Source organism: Brachycentrus maculatus, unplaced genomic scaffold (genome assembly GCF_059751285.1).
Source record: "Brachycentrus maculatus isolate JH-2025_06_01 unplaced genomic scaffold, ASM5975128v1 h1tg000374l, whole genome shotgun sequence".
Taxonomy (NCBI): Eukaryota; Metazoa; Arthropoda; class Insecta; order Trichoptera; family Brachycentridae; genus Brachycentrus; species Brachycentrus maculatus.
The window spans coordinates 285584-309915 of record NW_028281123.1 but is presented as its reverse complement, the minus strand read 5'-3'; the positions used below and the strand labels follow the sequence as shown (position 1 = coordinate 309915).

At 32.2% G+C, this 24332-nt stretch overlaps 1 protein-coding gene across 1 annotated transcript in view; it reads right to left on the bottom strand.

The window, feature by feature from the left end:
• Positions 1–38: 38 nt before the first annotated feature.
• Osi17 (DUF1676 domain-containing protein Osi17) overlaps positions 39–24332 on the bottom strand; it is a 65975-nt gene continuing 41681 nt past the window's right edge. The window contains exons 4-10 of the mRNA XM_088270212.1: positions 17351–17607; positions 16081–16226; positions 13766–13963; positions 12747–12840; positions 7733–7894; positions 3990–4198; positions 39–487 (exon numbers count right to left, since the gene is read on the bottom strand). Coding sequence (XP_088126338.1) covers positions 331–487; positions 3990–4198; positions 7733–7894; positions 12747–12840; positions 13766–13963; positions 16081–16226; positions 17351–17607 — 1223 coding nt within the window. The 3' untranslated portion in view covers positions 39–330. The remainder of the gene's footprint in view (positions 488–3989; positions 4199–7732; positions 7895–12746; positions 12841–13765; positions 13964–16080; positions 16227–17350; positions 17608–24332) is intronic.

The following is a 24332-nucleotide window of genomic DNA, read 5'->3' as shown; positions in this document are numbered from 1 at the left end:
GTCGTGTTTACAATAATAATTATTTTCTTTAACGAGTATTTTATTTTTATATGTATATCATCATATTATTCCACAAAGTTAATGGCAAATTGACAGGTTGCAGACAGTCATTGAAATTGGTCCGATGGGCGGTTCAGTGTATGGATGAATTTCATTACGATATTTTTATATACATACATACGTTAATAATTCTCTGCTTGAAATTCATTTTTTTAAGCGCATATCAGTCGCATGCAATTTCGATTTCAAAGGTGATTGCTTTAAAGTGTTTTAAAAATATAACATTTCACAATCACTGCTTCTATTTTGTTTTACACTTTGTTGCTGAATTCACTTCTTCTTCTTCTTCTCCGTGTCGACCGAACACTGAGGGTAGATAGTCAGACAATCCTTCTTCTCTTGTCCGTCCCTGGCGGCTTGCATGTATTTGTAGAATCTCACAGCATCCGGGCTAGCCGGACTGGGCTTCTGCAGCTCAGATGCGTCTCTGGAATATAAAAAGATAATAAGTTTTTTTTTAAATTACCTAACGTCCAAGTGACTCTGAAATCTAGCTGCGGCTTATGCAACACTGGTTATCATGTCCCTACTCAGGCTTCAACTTTATAAGTTTCAAAGCCTATGCCTACTTGTGAGTGGATTTACTCTTATGTTTAAAGTTACTATAATTTCATGTAATTCATGAGTGAAAATTCTAGGCAAAAACACTCGAGAAATATGCGAGATAGAAGATGTCGTTAGGTGGGGAAGGCAACGATGAAGACAATAGACGCCACGTAATGTGTCAGCACGCTCTTCTGCCATTCTGGAGGTCCCGGGTTCGACTACCAGGGGGGGTTCGAGTGATTTTTCACTCTAATATTTATTCAATATCATCCTGGGCTGGTACCTGAAGCGGAGGGCTGATCACCTTTCCTTCATGTGTTAAGGATCAAGATAATATTGCATTTTTATGATGCAGTGCCTTATGCACCATTGGGATGCGAATAAGGCTTGGAAGAAGAAAAAAAACAATAGTAAATTAATATTCTAAAAAAAAAAAATGTGCGCAGAGACACGTATGACACCTCGCACAGCCGGGCGCTTACTGAATCGTACGTTTGCGAGTACCCCCTTAACTATCACATTGACGATTAAAACAAGAAAATACAAATTCGCGACATAGACGTCCGCATATATGTACATATGTAGGCCCCATTAAAAATTGTTGTCGTATGTCGGTGTCACATCCGATTTGTATTTTAACTTATGCGCTCCCTCGCACACACACACACACACACACACTCACTCACGCGTGCAAACACCCGAGTACAAGCACCTCCAACACGTTGACCTAAAATTAATGTACAGTCATGGTTCTCAATGGAATTTACGAATTAATTATTTACTTAGTACGAGAGGAAATGGGCACATTTCTTAAAAGGGAAAAGATATAACTGTTGTTGTCGTTTTTTGTATAACAAATAGTTTTTTTTTTATAAAATAAAATAACAAGTATTTTACTTTTTGCAACATGTAGCTCAGTCCTTTCAACAACATGTATGTTAACACTTACATGGAATAGGTTCAATACACACACACACACACACACACACACTCACCCCAACCAACATTACTTTCATAAGAATAATTATCGGTGGATTTTTGTAATTGGCTGTTGATTTGTTTGATCGCCCCCCCTGAGAATCGAACCCGGGACCTCCAGAACGGTAGCCGATCTTGTTAAACATTACACTACGGTGGCAGACAAAGTACACATATAAAATATATCATATTTTAGTTATTTAAAACCATAATAACAGTATTAGGTACCAATTGAAGAACCAATCAATGACAGTGTAAGTATTGTAATATAGAATATTTTTAGTATATTATAAGATTAAAACCAATATTTTTAGCTTTTCCACTTTATTTTTATTTGACCAGCGACCGGGTTTCGTCGTTACCGACATCATCAGACTGGTGGGAGGCTATACAAATTGTTATGTTATATATAAAACAAGGCAGGAGTTGATAACTAAGATTTGATATAATTTTGTTCAGAAATAAATTAAAAATTTCTGAACAAAATTATATCAAATCATGGTTATCAACTCCTGCCTTGTTTTATATAATACATAACAATTTGTATAGCCTCCCACCAGTCTGATGATGTCGGTAACGACGAAACCCGGTCGCTGGTCAAATAAAAATAAAGTGGAAAAGCTAAAAATATTGTTCATATTATTTTTTGACATCTCATCAAAGATGAAGAAGAATATGGAAGTCTGGGCATTTACGGGGCTTACGACCGTCATAGGCTGGTTTAAGTGATCACTTTACACACGTGTAACATTCACCAATTCTACCCATTATTGACAACCACACTACTCAAATTCTTGGAAGTTCTATATATATGAACCAATTTAGAAACCTTGTTCATGAATCACTAGAACTTCACTAGAGACATCTATTGGTGAGATGTGAAGAAGCTTTTTATTAAGCAGAAACTCTTATATTGGATTATAATCACACACATGAGAAACACCAGAAAATACCATTTTCATTTTTATTATTAAGCTTATAAAAAAAAAAAAAAAAAAATGTTCTAAAAATATTGGTTTTAATCTAATAATATATTAAAATGCAATTCCATCACGAAGTGTCAGTGGATAATATAAATCTATTAAAAATAATATTTTTAGAGCTAATTTTTGAATTGTTGTATCTCTTTTAGATGCTTTCTCTCTCTCTCTCTCTGTTTCTTAAACTATTTCTTTATATTTTTAAAGAAGTTTCACTTCTATTGTACGGTGCTCGTGCACCGTAATCTTTAATTAATTTTTTTAAAAATACAAGTGTTTCAAATGATTATAATTATTTCCTGTCCCGGTTGAATTGATACTAATATATACTGTGTGCTCTGGACACGATTTTCGATACGGCTTATTAAATAAATCTCTTAATAATACTTCGAATTTTTCCTCAAACTTCACCAATTACGTATTTTTATAATAACAATTCATTGAATCAGCGTTGACCGACTTTAAAAGATTTTTTGTGAGATGATTATTTTTTATTATTATTTCGTTTTTGTAGGCACTTAAGAAAAAGATTGAACAATTTATATTTAAACTAACTAACTAGCTAACTATTACTCAGCTTCCCCGCAGGGGTAGGCAGAGATAATAGAAAGTCATACCACCCTGTCTTTGCAACCATTCTTCGCCTCTTCCAGATTCATGCATCCCCTCATACATACCCGCCGATTATTCCGACTTCCGACCCGGCTACTTTCAAGTATTTGACATACTTGATTGTGCCAAGTTTTTCTCATCAACTATATTTGCCTCATATTCATGTTTAACCGCTCTTTCCTTACTCATACGTTCCACGTGTCCAAATCATCTCAACACACCTAAAGAAATCGCATTTTGACAGCAAAAGAGAAATATTTCATGAATGTTTTTCGCAGATAATTTGTGGCACATTTTATAACCTTTATAAAATAAAACACTAAACTTTGTTTTAACCACTTTTTTTTGGTACACTTTATCCAACCGGTTTCGACAAGAACCTTGTCATCATCAGGGTTTATATACTAAATCCTAAAACATTGAAATACTCATAGTGAATTTATTACCCTTCCATTACCAAAAACTTCCACGCACTCCGTACACCATATGAAAATATGAATAAAAAAATATGATTTTAAAACTCCTAAATGTAGTTTTTATTGCGCATTGCGTAGCGAATACGTCAATTCTAAATGAAAACTTATGAGCTTCGAATGGAATCGCCCAAAATCAGTATGAAGCCGCGCGCGCACACGTAAAGTGCAGCACACACGCAAAAACCTACTGTGCGGAATTTTTCTTCTAGGAACTGAAATTCAAGAAACCTGCTTGTTGGCGCGAATCATCTACTGCAGATCGCAGGAGAAGATCCTGATCATCTTGTTTTATCACATGCATAACCTTAATTTACAATACAAGCAATTTTGTGCTTACCTGCTCAGTTCGTTGGAGATTAAATTACTATGCGGGCTGAACCTGGGCGGGTTCTTGTACATGGAACAGACCAGCCGCTCCCTGCAGGGCTCGTTGTAGAAGGAGAGTCCTGAGAAGACTTTGTCGATCCTTTGCAGGATCGGGGTGTAGAAGGTGTCATATACAGGGGACGAGGAACTTTCAGCTGCTGATGGGATCGAATTGTAGCTCTGGAAAGAAAATTACATTAGATTAATAGCAACATTTTGAGTGTGTCCAAATACTTGTTCACAAAATCTGGATTATCTCCAAGTAGAGGAGTTATTTTCATATTATTTTTTGACATCTCATCAAAGATGAATTTGAGTTGTGTGGTTGTCAATAATGGGTAGAAATGGTGAATGTTACACGTGTGTAAAGTGATCACTTAAACCAGCCTATGACGGTCGTCAGCCCCGTAAATACCCAGACTTCCATATTCTTCTTCATCTTTGATGAGATGTCAAAAAATAAGATTAAAAGCATGCCAAAAAGTGGAAAAATATCGTATTTTTTCGGTGTAATACCACATAATGAGTTGCAACGTGTGCGCAACGCCACACCAATCTATTTGCGCATTGTGCGCAAACAGATTGGTGTGGCGTTCTGTTCTCTCTGCCTGAAGCGGAATGATGGTTATTTAGTTAGTTTGATTGAAGAAATCCAAATGTGATCAAGAATCAGGACATACCCAAAAATATTATTCATTGATTCAGTATTAACTTTGTGGAATGACATGTTGATTTTTTTGTTTTTTAATAATTACCTATTCTTTATAAAATAAAACAACTTTGTTTTAACCACTTATTATTGGTACACTTTTTCAAAACAAAAAGTAATGGTAATAATAAAAAGTGGTTAAAATAAAGTTTTTTTTTAAGTTTATAAAATGTGCCACAAAGTATCTGCGAAAAACATTCAAGAAAATCTTGGTATTTGTTCACAAATCTGTAAATCATCTTGAAATGTCAATATAAATAACTCCTAAGTGCAAAAACTCAAAACGATCAAGATGACAGGTAGATACGATGCAGTGCCCTATGCACCATTGGGTGCGAATAAGAATACGAAGAAAAAAAGGTAGATAACTAAATAAAAACATTTCGAGAAGAAACACTTGACATGTCGACCCGATAGTGTGGCCCACTTCCGTTTGGACCAAATATGCTCGTTTTATTGACTTCCCATTTCCGATGCATTACACCGACGGGTACATGTGAGCCATTGTTTACCTAAAGTGCATTGAATGCAGTCAATCATGCAGTAAACTGGAAATTTCTCCCGACAGTGCAACGCCACGAACGTACAATGTCTATGTAAACCGGACTATAATAAAATTCGAGTAAAGCACAACACGTTCAATGAAAAATAAACAAATACTGAAGAAATCACTATTTAGTTCAGTCTTTGGATTCGATTACCTATCCCACTCTTATACTATTAACATACTTTGGACGGGAAAGGATTTTCTACCAGTTCGGTCGATTGATGCAGATGGATTTTGGACAGGAAGGGTTTTTACCTACTGCGCCGACCTCATTTCAAAGGCAGAAAAAAGAAGGATATCCAATGTTTTCATATGAATATTATATCAATCTCTTTGTTATAAATCAAAATGCAATTCTCATTAACATTATTTCAAAATAACGCGATTTGCAAAAAAATGAATATATTATATAATACATTTGACAATACGTAATAGTAATTTGAAATTCCTTTTAGGTCTGCAGCTGGATAATGTGAGTAACTTAGTAATCATTTTATATAAAATAAATGATTTCTTTGTAAAATAAAACAACTTTGTTTTTAACCACTTTTTAATGTTACTTTTTTCTCCAACTGGTTTCGATAAGAACCTTGTCATCATCAGGGTTAAACATGTACATGTTGTGTACAAAATGTGCCATAAAATATCTGCGAAAAACATTCAAGAAATGGTTACTCTTTTTTTCTTGAAAGTTTTTTGCTGATATTTTGTGACACATTTTATATCCTAAAACTCAATCTTCGTTGTTGAATACTTTTATTTTTGTACTTTATGTCAACCTGTTTCGATAGACACCTTGCCATTTTCAGAGATGGATATGTACTCAACTCAAAACAGAGAAATTTTCATAGTTACTTAAGTAGTCCTGGATAAAGTAGTGGGCAGTTAAGTGAAGTTTAAATAAAAACAATTAAATACAAACTAGTTTTCACCGTTTTCATTCTGAATCGTCATGAATTCTTGAGAATTCTTAAAACCATTGGCGCACGTCTGTTTTCTATGAGAAAATTTTCCTTTTTACATTAAAGAAAAATTATAAAGTTAGTATATACAATATACCTACATAGTTAGCTTCAGGAATTCACATGTCACTGACCAATCAAACCTTCCATGGTTTAATGTACCGATAATATATACTATATCGATGGCCTCTACGTAAAGTACTCTATCTGCATATCTGCAAAATTGCTACTTTAAAAGAGATAGCTTAGAAGATTTTTTTTTATTTTTTTTCGGTTTTATCTGAAATTCCAAACAAGTATTTTACATTAAAAAACACGATAAAATGATATTTTAAATTGTTTTAAAACTTTATGCTTTGTCAAAATTAGGTACTTAGCGTTTTAAGCGTTCAGTTCATTTCGAAAATTCTATGTAGATAGCGTCTTATACGCCTGAAAACTAGGCGTAATTTATTTTATATATTTTTTTGTTTTTTTTTTTTTTATATTAGTAGAAAATCGTCAGTTGAAAACGTACACCAAATATCTCAAAATTAACAAAAATGTAGTTAGAGCACTTTACGTAGGGCACGTCGATATAATATTACATTTCTGTAAAATAGTACTTTATAGTATTACATATTTATAGAATACTTTACAGTATTATTTTAATTCGATATTTATACATTTCTGCATCGTATAATTAAGACGTTTTAGCCTATCTTTTCTTCTAACGTTTATCCCCACCTAATGGTGCATAGGGCAATGCGTCGTATTGACGAAGTGTTAACATGATATTTACTCACACGAAGACAAGGTGATCAATGTTGTGCTTCAGGTATATAAATTCATAGTCCAGGGTAATATTGAATAATATAAAAATGAAATATAACAAACATATATTTTGATCCCCCAAATTCGGAATCGAACCCAGGGTCTTTGGCGCGGTAGTTTAGCGCCTAAACCATTATATCATTACATTACAAGGGCAGACAATACTTATTAGGCCAATGAATGTTACTTTACCGTATATTATTTATTGATTCGGAAATAACTTTGTGGAATGACATACTGATTATTAAAAATAATTAAACACTTGTGAGATTAGTGAACACATATCGTAGTCATACAGGAGAAAGTGACCAAGTGCGTTCTTTTACAAAAACGTGATCATTGACTATTTGACATCTTACTAGGTTAATATTGCCCTGAAAAAATCCCAAAGGATTTTAAATTTGGAAGTATAATATATTGACTAATTAAAAATGACCAACTGCATTGATGTTTATTTTCTTGCCAAGCAATAGTGACTTAAATGGCCCTCTTGAACATTTTACGTTTTGGTAGTTGGTCACTTTCTCCTGTACGACTACGATATGAGTTATTAGGCCACTAAATGACTTGGTTTTACTTTTCACCTGTAGATGAAAACATCTGTTAGTTTTCGAAACTAGTCGTATGCAATGAAATAAAACTCATTAAGTAATATTATACAAATGTAATAAAAAATACTTTACCGTTATTTGCTGGCCTTGGTGATTCTGTTTGACGTGTTGCTGCTGTTGATACTGTTGTTGCTGCTGTAATTGCTGTTGTTGTAGTAGCTGTTGTTGCTGTTGAGCTTGGAGAATCGCCTTCTTTCTGACGTCTTCCTCGGCTTGTTTCTGAGCTGCCCTAATCTGAAAATCATTTTAATATACATATGTAATCTGATAACGTCTGTAAGTACTCACATATGTCTACATGTTATACACCTCAAAGGGGTACTCGCAAACATATAATTCAGTGAGCAACTGGCTGCGCGAGAAGCCGGACGTATCTCTGGGCACATTAAAAAAAAAGAATATGTACCATCTGTATTTTTTTTAAATATATATTTATTTAAATTTTTTTGACTCGTTGTATTTTAATTACTCTTTTCTTTGCAAATCTACATATTTATTCCGGAGAAAACATATTATTTCAAGGAAACGAATGAATGTAGAAGAAGAGAAGATTGTTTGCAGATTTGTGTGGCGTTCTATTCTATTTGACTACCCCTGCAGGCAAACGGCGAGGTGGTTACTTAGTAAGTTTATTATGAAATATTTTTATTTATTTATTTAAAACATTTTTATTTTATGTTCTTATGTTTATTTTTTTATTGTATGTTATATGTACATAACACATGAACCTTATAGGTAATAATAACCTTATAGGTATAAAATTAAATCGAAAAAAGATAATGGCTTTTAAATACTCATGTTGATAATTCGCTCACCCCTTACAACAACGTCACATATCAAAAATCGCAGTTGTGCATGTTTTCGGAATCCCCATAAATTATACTATATCCCAGCAAAAGCAGCATATTTTTAACTTAATATTTACCAGCTACAGGGCAGAAAGTGTTGTTTTTGCATTTTGAAGAAAAGTAATTGTTTAATTATTTTTTAAACATACTTAATATTTTCCAAATGGAATAAAAACCTTCAGGTTTTACCTAAAAAGATCTGTTGCACAGTAAAAAGTTCAATAAGTGGCTCAATATTTATTTTTAATACAATCTATTTACATCTTTATAAAAATTAAATTACAATCTATTAAATTTAAAACTTAAAAAACGATCTCCGGAAAAATCAAGTTTTTTGATATATGACGTTGTTGAAAGTAGTGAGTGAATTATGAAAAGTGTGCTGGTCATAATGCCTACATCAAGAAAAAAAGAAGAATAGGACATTTATGTTACAATTTATGGAAATGAGATAATTTAGAAATTGATCTGCGGATGACCCAATATTGTGAATACAGCTTCATTGTCATAACGTCTCTCGAAATGAGGTAATTGTCGACAGAGTTTAATGCATATTGTATTACATGGCGAGAACGTGGGATAACAGGCGATATAAGTTAGGATCATTGTCTAATAGACGTATTCTCTCTTACAAAGTTCCACGCCTTAAGTGATTTAAATGCACCACAAAGAAAAGCACAAAGGCCGACCTAATTGTCAATTTGCATAACGATTTATCAAAAACAAAGTTGAATAATACTTCTGTCATTCTTTTGGGCGCGTTATAAATTAATTAGCGCACATTTTTTGCATTTAATCCGTATAAAAAATAATCAATGATGGAAATGACAATGTTATGTTAAAGATAAGTTTGGCAACTCAGGAAATTACCTTTGAAAATTTAGATTTACTCTATATTTTTCTCTTTAACTCTATTTTTTAAGCCTTCTTATTTCAGAGTTATATTGGCTTTGACGAACAAAATATATTATAATGATTAAAGATTTGTTTTTTACCACAAGACTACATGTTTCAGAAGTTAAACTTCCATCATTCAGGTCTGTATAATAACTAAAATATAAAATATAAAATTGTCCTATAAATAAGGAGAGGGGAAAGTTAGAAATTATAGAACAAATTTTATATTTTATATTTAAGTTACTATACAGACCTGAATGATGGAAGTTTAACTTCTGAAACATGTAGTCTTTAATCATTGTAACATGTCTTACCACAAAGTTAATGCCGAAACAATAAATAAAATATATTATAATAATAAAAAAATTATAAGATGAAATACTGAAAGGGGAAAAATAATAAAAATAACTTACTGAAATTAAGGAAAAAAATATTTGATCAATTTTAATTGAATTATATTAAATGTGGCTAGTAAAATATCGTTTTAATGGCAATAATCGGTCGCAATAAAAATTAAAATTAATTGTATTGTAAAATATTATATAAAAAAACAGAGTTTTCGAAATAAAGATATGAGTTTTTTTCACAATATTTTGAGTGCCAAAAATTATGTTTACAAATTGTGTCGGGCTGCGGTCCCGTGGTTAGTGTCGCGGACTCTTAAGTCAGAGTTTCTCGGTTCGAACCCACTCTACCGCAATTTGATACCTGTTTTTAATAATGAGCCGCTTAGACTCACAGAAATACTATGAAACTGAAATATTTGTGTTAATAATAAAAACACAAATATTTCTCTGTTTTCAAAAAAAAAAAATATATGTATTTTGGATTTTGCTCCACTTCGGAGTTATGTATATATATATATATATATATATATATATATATATATATATATATATATATATATATATATATATATATATATATATATAAATAAATATATATATATATATATATATATATATATATATATATATATATATATATATATATATATATATATATATATATATATATATATATATATATATATATATATATATATATATATATATATATATATATATATATATATATATATATATATATATATATATATATATATATATATATATATATATATATATATATATATATATATATATATATATATATATATATATATATATATATATATATATATATATATATATATATATATATATATATATATATATATATATATATATATATATATATATATATATATATATATATATATATATATATATATATATATATATATATATATATATATATATGAAGATTTTGATTAAAATAAAAAAAAAACGTGTTGTCTATGACAGTCAGTACTTTTACAGGGATGCCGACATAGCATCATAGACTGGTTTCAGTGATACTTTACACACGTGTAACATTCATCATTCTATCCATGATTGATCCACACTGCTTAAATTTCAGAAGTTATACATATTTATGATTCAATCCATAAGATCTTGCGTGTGTTATTTCTTCGGCGACATCTACGGTTAAAATTAGTAAGTATTTTTTAGCGGAAACCTTCATAGAATTCAGAATGTGTACACAAAAATTTCTACATACTCTAAATACTGTGAAGTTTTATACTTTGAAGATATCTCGTTGAAAATTTGAAAATGTTGAATGTTTTAATGAAAAAATAAACACAGTGTCATTCTATCACCCACGCATATACCGATGGAGAGTGTTCACGTTCCATATAAGCGATCAAATTGACCCAACTGCACGCTATAACTTACTATTTATTCATGTCATTCCTTATTTTACATATTTTTCTACTTAACCTACAAAAAATCGTAGATCGGAATGGTCATTTTGAACAACACCGGTTCGCATCATTTTTACCTTTGGTAAATATATTTTAGACCCACATGTCTGTTTTTGGTTGGTTGGAGGAAATTGCGTTTTAGCTATAAGCCCGTCAATGTACTTTTTTCTTTTCTGTACATCAAGTTGAAATAAATGTATATAGGTACCGCTTCAGGTACCAGTCCAGGGTTATATTTAATAAATATTAGAGTGGAAAAAACACTTATATTAAACTCTGGATCATTTCCAATTATAGATACATAAATACACTTAAATTTATTTGACTCTCCCCCTGGGTAGTATATATATATATATATATATATATATATATATATATATATATATATATATATATATATATATTAGAATCCGAAACATACTGACCATCCGAAACATACTGACCATCGACAACCTAAAAAGAGTTTACTATGCTATCGTTCACTCACTACTACAGTATGGCATTGTTGCATGGGGAGGCTCATACAACAACATACTGCAATCAGTGAAAATAGTCCAGAAAACCATAATTAAAGTCATCTTGAAAAAAAAAACATATTTCCAACAAAATTATTATTTAAAAAATTTCAAGTCCCAAATATAGAATCCATTTATAAAAAAACCGCAGTTTTTCAAATACTAAAGGGTGACAACTATTTAAATTTAACAAAGAATTTATCATCGAGATTCTCAAACGATTTTTCTATTCCAAAATGCAACACCAAGCAATTTCAGCAAAACTTCAAATATTTGGCAATCAAACATTTCAATAAACTCCCTAAAGAAATAAAAAAAATAGATGATATAAAAATCCTCAAGAAAAAAATTAAAGCTCTACATATTTAAATCTTTAAAAAAATATATAAAAAACTATTATACCTTTTATTATATAACATTAAACCACGAGTGTAAGTCCCTTTCCAAGCACAAGAGCACAGACTCTTTTATGGAGAGGCACAGCGAATCGAAATATAAAAGTTCTACATTTGTATAAATGATTCAAATGTTATTATGTTATAAATAAAAATGTAAATATATTAAATGAATAAAAAAAAAATATATATATATATAAATAAATATATATATATATATATATATATATATGTATATATATATATATATATATATATATATATATATATATATATATATATATATATATATATATATATATATATATATATATATATATATATATATATATATATATATATATATATATATATATATATATATATATATATATATATATATATATATATATATATATATATATATATATATATATATATATATATATATATATATATATATATATATATATATAAATACATATATAAATACACACACATGTTTATATTCCGAGTTTGACCTCCATACTTGAGTATCTCCATATGCAGACTTCTGATCAGCAATCAAACAATTTCTTTTTTCCACTTTTAAACAATTTCAGTCCAAGATATTAAATTTGTACAAAATATAAACCATATAATTACCAATGCTTCCTTTTCTGTTTGTGGGTTGACATTTCTTCTAAGCGGAGCATATCCAGCATACGCCTGACCTTGAGGATTAACTCCGGTGGGTTTTCTGAAATAATTGGAAAATTTCTAATGTTTTCTGATTCATTTTTAGAAGTTTTCAAAATAAATCACTAGCTGTGTTTTTTACCAATTTTATTCAGTAGTTGTCAAAAAGTTGTTTTTCAAATGGTTTATACATTCTTGAAGAAGACAATGTATTTTCGAAACTGGTTGGAAAAATATAACAATTACTCATTGTTAATTACTAAGAATTTTTGTTTACAACATTTTGAGTGTGTCCAAATACTTGTTCACAAAATCTGGATTATCTCCAATTACAGGAGTTATTTTCATATTATTTTTTGACATCTCATCAAAAATGAAGAAGAATATGGAAGTCTGGGCATTTACGGGGCTTACGACCGTCATAGGCTGGTTTAAGTGATCACTTTACACACGTGTAACATTCACCAATTCTACCCATTATTGACAACCACACTACTCAAATTCTTGGAAGTTCTATATATATGAACCAATTTAGAAACTTTGTTCTTGAATCACTAGAACTTCACTAGAGACATTTATTGGTGAGATGAAAATAAGCTTTTTTATTAAACAGAAACTCTTATATTAGTATGTGAGATCCGAATCCTGGATTATAATCACACACATGAGAAACGCCAGAAAATACCATTTTCATTTTTATTATTAAGCTTATAATTAAACCAGCCTATGACGGTCGTAAGCCCCGTAAATGCCCAGACTTCCATATTCTTCTTCATCTTTGATGAGATGTCAAAAAATAAAAACAATTTTTGTGCATTAATATCTGTTAAGGAAATAATTTAACCCTAGATTGCAGTACATTTGCAAAATTTACATCGAATCGGTAGGAAGCACGGAGAACATTTACATAAATAAATGTAGAATTCAATCCAATAAACCTTGTTTAATTTTGGATGGACATATTACCCAACAATTAGATATTCTACCTGTTGGCCTCCGCCTGCCTTATCAGCTTCTGCTCCTCGAAGTATGGGGAGAGCGGTCTGGTGTACACCGGCCCAGGAGCTGATGCTGAAGGCTGGTTGGCGGGAGCGAGGCCCCACGCCTTGATCTCCGCCATGTCCTCAGGGCGAGGACTAAATCCTCCCACTGAGTTGCGGTGGATGTCTGGGTGACCGTAATATCTGAAACATAATATAAAACATAAACAAATGTAAGAACTAACTAACTAACTAACCTTAATATTATTTTTTGACATCTCATCAAAGATGAAGAAGAATATGGAAGTCTGGTCATTTACGGGGCTGACGACCGTCATAGGCTGGTTTAAGTGATCACTTTACACACGTGTAACATTCACCAATTCTACCCATTATTGACAACCACACTACTCAAATTCTTAGAAGTTCTATATATATGAACCAATTTGGAAACCTTGTTCTTGAATCACTATAACTTCATTAGAGACAACTATTGGTTAGTGATTTCAGTGCACCATTCACTCTGTTCCCAGTATCACTATCCTTTCAATGCCTTTGGTAGTAAATCTTTCGATCCCTTAAAAACATCCCTTTTTGATATAAGAAACCATCCAACTCTTCCATAATCCTATTTGATCCTCATTTACACACCCATATCTACATTCATCAGCAAATCACATTCCTTGCACACATCATACACCTTTATCACCAGCTCTTGTAGGTCTTCTCTACTATTGGCAAGAAGCACAGCATCGTGAGTATACAAAGGGCAACAGACAGTAAGACATTCAAAGACATATCCTCCTTGTTATTATAATCTCTGTATGATATATTGTCGCATGTCATTTCTGACATTTAATAAGTTAATACTTAATATGTACTTCATTTCTTAAGTAAGCTTTCAGTCAGTTACATTTTTCAACACGTATGAAAACACATTATTATAACAGTTAAATATTATACTTAATGAATGACTCTTTTATCTGGCAGCGGAAGTTAAAATTGAATAAACACGTGTACGTTGTTTGAAATCTGGTCACGTTTCCGTATTTCTTGTTTTATTTTTCGGTCAAAAGCTCGTTAAGAATATGCAGTCCGGCCTTTAATCTTTAAATAATGAAGGGATTTTTTTCTGTTTCATGAAAATTCTTTGAACATAATACGATTTGATCACAATTAACACACTTTGTGGTAACGTACACAGAACTATAAGGTCCTAAAGGAACTAAAACACATTAAACACTTATTGGTATTATACATACAAGTGTTAAATTTTAAATATAATTAGCATCAAACAAAATACATTTGTGGTCCCGTGGCTTGTGTCGCGGACTCTTAAGTCAGAGTTTTTCGGTTCAAAACCATTCTACCACAATTTGATGCCTATATTAAAAAATGAGTCGCATAGGCTCACAGAAATAGTATGAAATTGAACTATTTGTGTAAATAATAAAAACACATCATTCGGCCATGTCGTATTTGATTGTATGTGACAAACACACTTCTGTCATGTGGTTTTGTAAATAAATATTGTAAAATGTGCCCTCGGCACGGGAAAACTCAATGAGGGCACAGTATTGTAATTTCTAATTTGTAATTATGTGTATGATGAAATAAAAATACCCAGACTTCCATATTCTTCATCTTCTAGATTGACATCAAAAATGATATCAAAAATGTAAAAATAACTCCTAAAAAAAAACCCAGATTTGTAAACGTGTATTTTGACACACTCAAAATGTTGTGGATAAAAATAACTGGTCAAATTATAAGCTGCGTTAAATAAAAAATATATTTTTACGCGCTTCCCAGAATGTAAAAAATAATCCAGGGTTCGGATCTTGAATATATTCAAATAAAGGGTCTCGGCTAAAGAAAAGCTTTCCCAATCCAACTATAGGTGGCTGGAGTAAACTCAAACGTACAGCGTCATGAGATTAATGATAACATGTAGGAGATTAATGATAAATTTGAGTCAATTCCAGTTTCTTCATTCTTCACCTATGCAAATGTGAACTGTAACAAGTTGGAAGCTATGCATATGTGAAGGTCCTCATCAAAACGTTACATTTCCATTATAAATGATTTTAAGTAATCAGGAATTCTAGCTTGTAAAATTGTCACGTTTTGGTGCGATTTAATGATTACATATTGGTTCAACACAGGATTGGTCACATTTTGTTGCAACTTTAATTAATATTTCGATAGAATACAGTAAACAGAACAGATTTGCATTTCAATGATTTTTTTTGTGTAATATTGGAAATGTATCTTTTTGGTGAGGACCTCCACATATAGACTCATGCATCTAGGATACTCACTCTACTCCAGGACCTGATGATTGCCAGTCGGAGTGGTCCGAGTACTGTCCATGGGGAACTCCGGAAGGAGGATACAGTCCGTGCTGAATGGGCGGATGTCCTTCCTCGAGATGGTGTGGTGACAAAGACGGGGGGAGAAGTGGTACCTAATACACAAATTAAGATTACATTAAATATTTTAAAATCATCTTTTTACAAACGACCTGTGTCAGACATCAATAGTAAGGTAGAGGAAAAGCGATTGAGATGGTATGAGGCGTATGAGCACATAAGACGAAGAATGCCTGGTCATATTGTGAATCAGGTAATCTCCGTGGATCTTCATCGAATGACATCTAGAAGAAGACCTAGGAATTCATGGATGATGTAGAAATAAAACATGATTCAGAGGCGTTGCCTTTATATTAAAATTGTTAGACCCACACTTTTTTTTGGCTACAAATGCTAGACGATACTGAAAATCAATATATTCATCCAGATGTGATGATGAAATGAATGTTTACCAATCGTAGAATGCATATCGATAGCGAATACTCCAAGGATTAGCCAATTTGACAAACCTTTACACATTCTTGCGAATTTGTTTTTTTTTTGTGAAATAGCATTTCTTTTAAAAACGTAATTTATTACAAAATGCAAAAGTTTCATTGACTTAGAAAATTTTTATTACAAAAAGTGCAAAAACTTTAAAGGCAGAGTGGAAAAGTCCATCCATGAAGACGGTCAACATCTCGAAGACATTATTTTCCAAATCCGACTTCTTTGACATATATTTAACTACCTTTTAATAATATTTTTTAACATTTCATCAAAGATGAAGAAGAATATGGAAGTCTGGGCATTTACGGGGCTGACGACCAATATATGTCTTTAGTGAAGTTCTAGTGATTCAAGAATAATGTTTCAAAATTGGTTCAAATATATAGAACTTCCAAGAATTTGAGTAGTGTGGTTGTCAATAATGGGTAGAATTGGTGAATGTTACACGTGTGTAAAGTGATCACTTAAACCAGCCTATGACGGTCGTCAGCCCTGTAAATGCCCAGACTTCCATATTCTTCTTCATCTTTGATGAGATGTCAAAAAATAATATGAAAATAACTCCTGTAGTTGGAGATAATCCAGATTTCGTGAACAAGTATTTGGACACACTCCAAATGTTGTACACTTTAATATCATTAAACAGTAATCGTATTTATTTTTTTCAAATGCGTCCTCTTCCTCGTGGTAACCTTGTATTAAACAAATGACTTTGAGAGTTGCAACATACCGTGTGATGAAGATGGGATATCTGATGATGATGGTGATGGTACTTCGGGTTGTGGTAGCTACTGTGGTACCAGGAGCACAGCTTGAAGATGTGCGTAAGAGCGGGGAAGACGAACAGCAAGAACTTGAGGAATAACTTCTTGGCGTTATGAACTCCCAGTAGAAGCGGCAGGAACACGAACAACTTCAGTTTGATCAACTTGACAACTACCACGACTGCTAGGATGGCCATCATGATCTTGCTCTTGATGTATTTCTCTGTAAAAAAGGTTTTTATTGTAAGAAAATATTTGTGAGAATAAGGAGTTACACTTGGATGGCTTGAGTCTGACCATATACTGGTCTAATAAAACAACAATTGTATAGATTTTCAATCTAAAAAGATCGAGATGTAAGTAACAGCACTAAGATAAAGGTTGTCAGGAGTTTGGTCCACTTCATTTTTCTCTATGCTACTGAAACATAGACCATAAAGCCAGAAAGAAAAAAAATTGACGCATTAGAAATGTGGTGTTGGAGGCTCCGAATCCCATGGACAGGTAGACAGTAGGCAACTCAGTGCAGTCAAGGGATAACTGGAGAAGAGTCATATTTACAATAATACATCAACTCCGAAAAGAGTCATAACCCTCGATGTAAATCCTTGTAATGACGAGTAAGACGGAGAAAAAGAAGAGCAAGAGAGATGTGTCGAAAGATCTCCTGAAAAATCAAGTTTTTTTTTTTATATATGACGTTGTTGAAAGGAGTGGGCGATTTGTAGTTCTCAAAACTAGTCATGTTTACATTAATAATCTACAAAGTGGTTCAACACAAGTGTTTTACTATTATATTTAAATAACATATAGAATATGTATTTTACAGCATTGAACCTACTTTGGCAATATATTTGACATGATAAAACTCCGATTCCGAATGTTCAATCACCTATTTCCCATCGCTTTATCATCTGCTAAATAGAGAAAGTTGTTTGGCAAGAAAAAGGCGGTAGCGTCGTTAAAGAAATGTAAAGTGTAACGGAATCCGCAAAACTAAGGCGTGAGTATATATTATCCACTGACACTTCGTGATGGAATTGCATTTTTAATTTATTATTAGATTAAAACCAATATTTTTAGCTTTTCCACTTTTTTATTTGACCAGCGACCGGGTTTCGTCGTTACCGACATCATCAGACTGGTGATGTCGGTAACGACGAAACCCGGTCGCTGGTCAAATAAAAAAGTGGAAAAGCTAAAAATATTGGTTTTAATCTAATAATAAATTAAGGCGTGAGTCTTTGGTTATTACACACGAGTATATACATATACGTCCATTACTAGAGTTAAATCTATTGGAAAAACGGATATGCGTTCACTCTTCCGCATTCATTTCAATGATTCAATTTATTCGTTTTTTTAATAAAAAAATAGATTTATGTTTTAAAAGACATTTCTTGGTGGAACTGCATTTTATATAACAACTACAAAGTTTTTTTCTACGTATATTTTATTTGACCAGTGACAAGGTTTCGTCAGTACTGACATCATCAAACTGGTCTAATTATATCCGTAATAAAGAAGAAGAATTATTATTTTAATAAAAATATTGGTAATTCACCAAGTAAAAATTAAATAAATAATGGATGATTATTACCACAAAGTGACTGCCGAATTAATGAATGAAAAAAAAGAACAACAAAATTTGATTAATCCGGTTGCGACGTTTACCGTGCGTTGAAGTTTTTCTCATAGACTGAAAATGTCGCTGGAGTTAACAGAGCTGAATTCCATTATAAGGGGTTAATAGGATAGCAATTTCGCAATGAAATAACCGGCAGTGGTAATTACTTAGGCGTTTTAATGAGCAATGCGGTGTAAGGTGGATATATTACTCAAACAGGTTAGATGGTCTGATCACCGTAAAACCGTGAACCTGTGAGCGAAGATTGTACTCATTAGTTGAACCTCTCTTATCCGCTTATGTTTAAATATGTATTATATTGTATTATATTAAAGTTTTGTACTGATATTTCTCGGTGGAACTACATATATAGTTTTTTCCAATTTTTTTAAAATTATTTTACCAGTGACCTGTTTTTGTCGTTACCGACATCATCAGACTGATGGCAGGCTAGACAAAATTTTACGTAATGTCCACAACACAAGGCAAGAGTTAAAAATTGTGATTTTATAAAAGTTTTTTGAGAATATAAATTATTATAGTAATGAGTAATATTTTATTTTATTTATTGTTTCGGTATTAACTTTGTGGTAAGACATGTTACAGTGATTAAAGAAAACACTTGTTTTATACCACTTGAGTTTTATTAAAGACTATCAGTTTCGGAATCTAAACATCCATCATTCAGGTCTGAATAATAACATTATTATTATTCAGACCTGAATGATGGAAGTTAAGCTTCCGAAACTAGTAGTCTTTAATAAAACTCAAGTGGTATAAAACATGTGTTTTCTTTAATCATAGTAATAATTACATATAAGTATGATTTTATGGATATGATTTTATTATAGAAATGGATTTTTTGTGTAAATTTAAATTAATTTTCAAATAAAAATAAAATAGATCATCGTTTTTAATTCCTGTCTTGTTCTGCATATAGCATACATGACCTGACTCTGTCTGTTTTAAGTAATCACTGTGTAACGTTCATCATTCTGTCCATTATGTAACATCTATATTTTATGTAAGTTGTATATATTGTATATGGTATAAAATGTTGTTTCAAAACTAACTAACTAACTAACTAACCATCACGCAGGGGTGGTAGGCAGAGAGAAAAGAACGCCATACCACTCTGTATTTGCAAACATTCTTCGCCTCTTCCACGTTCATGCATCTCCTCATACATACCCGCCGATTATTACGACTCCTAACCTGACCACTTTCTAGTATATGGCATACCTGATCGTGCCATGTTTTTCTCGGTCTTTCTCTGCTCCTTTTCCCAATTACATTCGCCTCATAAATTTATTGTTCTTTCCCAACTCATTCGTTCTATATGTCAAAACCTATACTTATATTGGTTAGAACTAACTGCTGGTGCTGCCATCAGTTAAGAACTGTGAAAAGTAAATACATTTATTTTAGATATTTTAAGTGAAAATCCTTATCCGCAATAAATGGTGCATAGGGCACTGCATCGTATGAACACATTGTTACAAGATTTGTTAATTACTTGAATGTAAAATATACACATATTATTTTTAATGTTCATAGGTTTTTCGTCAAAATTTGCGAGTCAAAAAATCTTTTATAGGACATAATATGAAAAACCCGATACGGCACTGCTTATGGGTACAATATAGGAACCAATATTATCAGTAATACTTTTAATATCTGGGTAAAGCGAACGGATATCATGAGTGACCAATGGAGCAAACATATAGCTCTGCCAGTGATACATTTAGTGTGACTCATCGGAAGACAATAAAAGTCTTATATTTTATTGTTTGTTTTCTCACCAAACCGGTCAGTGCTATTTATTTTCCAAAGGGTACTAGGCCAACATTTTATGGCGTTATTATTTGAGGTCAATTAGTTACACATACAAAATGAATGAGACACATGTCATCGAGGTAGTGATGAACAAATTCATTGTTAGTATTTTAACATTTTTATTTAAAAAATGACATAATAGATTTTTTTTATATTTCAAAAATATGCTCATAATTTCAAAAATGTCGCATGTAGCATGATAGTGGTTATATAAGTGAAATAATATTAAAAATCTAAAAAAAGAGAGATATTGTGTGTGTGTGTGTGTGTGTGTGTGAGAGAGAGAGAGAGAGAGAGAGAGAGTCTCAAAAGAAACACAGTACTTTTTTTTTTCAATTTAAATCTCACTTGGTAAATACCACTTATTCTTAAAATCTGTTGTAACTCGTGTTTAGATGCATTCGGCATGTTTTTTACGGTGTTTGAAAATGATGCGGAATGTTTCAAAACACTTGTCACAATAGATGAATATACCAAGTAAAATTTCAATTTAATAAAAGTAGCTGCCGAATAAATTAATGAAATTTAAATGGCTGTTCTCTTTCTGGTGGCTTTACGACAGAAAAGCTTGGGGATAGTTTGTGGACTCGATATGTTCCACATAGGGAGCGTATACGGTTTAAATAAATAAATAAATATACGATGCAGTAACCTATGCACTATTACTATATTTACAAACAAAAGAGGATTAAAAAAATAAAAGAAGATACGTATGAAGTATAAAGTCGAGTTCATGCACCTAGTTTCAACGTAAACGATTCTGTTTACGAAGTTGTCGAAAGACTACGTGAGAACGCGCATTGAACTCGAGTCAAGTTGAAGGTTGTCACAGCAGTTTACCGTAACTCCTTTGTGCTGACGACTTATGTGGCACATAACGCGAAGGTCTGAGCATTGATATGGGTCCATGATCGAATGCCTTAAGGGTTGATCTGGTTTTTCTGTGCGGTGGTTAGAATTGTCATGTCACTATTTGGTCGGTACCAGTTCCGGGCGAATGAATGAGGTGAATACTATATTTAAGTAGGAAGGTTCAACATTATGAGCGTTCACAAATATTTGCCACTTTGTTGAACAGCGTAAGTGGAATCGTGCCTTAATGGTTATCGTTTATGTTGACGTATATTTTCACGGTCGCAGTTGTTGATGGATTGTTTATTAGGTTACAATAACAGGGCATTTTTAGGGCACTCTAGTTGTAGCATGGGATCAATTTTTTTCTTTACATTTTTCTTCTTCTCCGTCTTATTCCTCATTGCTGAGGGTTGTGACCCTTGCAGAAGCAATGACTCTTCTCCAGTTATCCCTTGACTGCGCTGCACGTAGCGCTCCAACCACTGAGGTGCCTGCTGCTGCCTTAATTTGATCGGTCCATCGTGTGGGGGAGGGGTTACATTTTTAACATCTCAAAAAAGCTCTGTCTACATCCGTGGTGTAATGGTTAGCGTGTTTAGTTACCGTGCTGGAGGTCTCGGGTTCGATTTGCAGGAGGGTTGAAAATAAATATTACTGATTTTACAGTCTCTCATATTTATTTAATATTACCCTGGACTGGTCTCTGAGGCGCAGGAGTTATCCCCTTGCCTTTGTGTGAGTATCGATCAATATAACACTGCGTCAATACGATGCAGTACCCTATGCACCATTGGGTGCAAATAAGGGTTAGGAGAAGAAGCAGACAACAAAAATGAAGGTGAATATGGAAGTCTAGGTGTTTACAGAGCTCACAACCTGTTAAAGGTTGGTTTAAGTGATCACTTAACACACGTGTAACATTTAACATTCTACCCATGATTGACAACCACATAACTCAAATTATTATGTAAAAACAACTCCTTAGTGGAAAAACCCAGATTCGTAAATAAATAATATATATGAATACACTCAAAATGTTGTGAATGAAATAACCAGTAAAATTTTAAGCTTCATAAAAAGTTTACAATCATGTTTTACGTGGTAAAATCATGTGTGACGCTAAGTGATCATTTCATAAAAGTGTGACATTCACCATTCTAACCATGATCGATGACCGCACTGCTTAAAATTTTGGAACTCATATATCTGAAATATACCAAATATTTCCAAATTTCCGAAAATTAATTATTTATATATTTTATTTGTGATTAACCACCACACAGCTTCCCGCAAGAGTAGGCAAATAATATAACGCAACGCCGATCTGTCTTAGCCAAAAACCGTCATCTCATCCACATTCATGCATTTACTCATACATGTCCGTCGATTATTTCGATTTCTGACCTGACCACTATGAAGTATTTGAGATGTTTTTTTTAAATAACCAAAACTAATACTAATACATGGCAAAATATAAAAACAAAATACAGGTATAATAAATAGGCACAGAAGCGTATATGTAAAATAAATAATTGAGAAAAACATAAGGTAAGAAGCATATTTAAAATAAACAAATGAGAAAATATAAAAAATTACAAGGTAACAAGGTAAAAACAAAATAAGAAAATATGACTAATCACTACATATATATCTTTCCATAAAGTACCCTCTCAGATCATTTATTTTGGATCCCCGAATGGGTTTTATTTTACATATCGCTCACTCCTTTCAAGAACGTCATAAATCAAAAAACTTGATTTTTCAGGAGAACGTTTTTAAAGTCTAAAAATATAATACAATGTATTAAAAATAAATATCAAGCCACTTATTGAACTTATTACTGTGCAATAGATTTTTTTAGGTAAAACCCGAATGTTTTTTCTCCATTTTAAAAATATTTAGTATATTTAAAACAATACCTTTTCTTCAAAATGCAAAAATAACACTTTCTGCCCTGTAGCGGGTAAATATTAAGTTAAAAATATGCCTCTTTTGCTGGGATATAGTACATTTTCTGGGCATTCCGAAAACATGCACAACTGAAAATTGACAATTTTTGATTTATGACGTTCTTGAAAGGAGTGAGCGATATGTCAGGCTGCTGGTTAATTTGGGTATGGGAAATATAATTTGAGGACCATTACCAACCACATTTGCCTCAAAATTTTGTTTGACTGTTCTTTCATCGTTATTGTAACTTGTATTTCATGTAACCTTGACTCGGTAACCGAGTTCAGTGAAGAATCTACCAGAATTATAACTCAAATAAACCAGTTTCAAGAAATTTAACCCTAATCCAATTGGTCTACATTCTCGGCTAATAGTATTACGATGAATGAAGTTACGTTGATCAGGTATGATAATAAAATAACATAGTTTTTTAGTGTCAACAACAGTTTGATCTTAACATAGATAAAGAAGAATATGGCAGTCTGGGAATTTATAGGGTTTGCGTCCGTCATAGGCTTGGTTAAGTGATCACTTTACACACGTAATATTCACCAATTCCACACTACTGTGGGAGTTTTGGAACTCCCATATATGTTGATCAAACGCGTGACACAGTACTTGTGAATTTACAACCGATATCAACCGTCATTAATCGACAGATGCCGTGGCGTAGTCGGGTA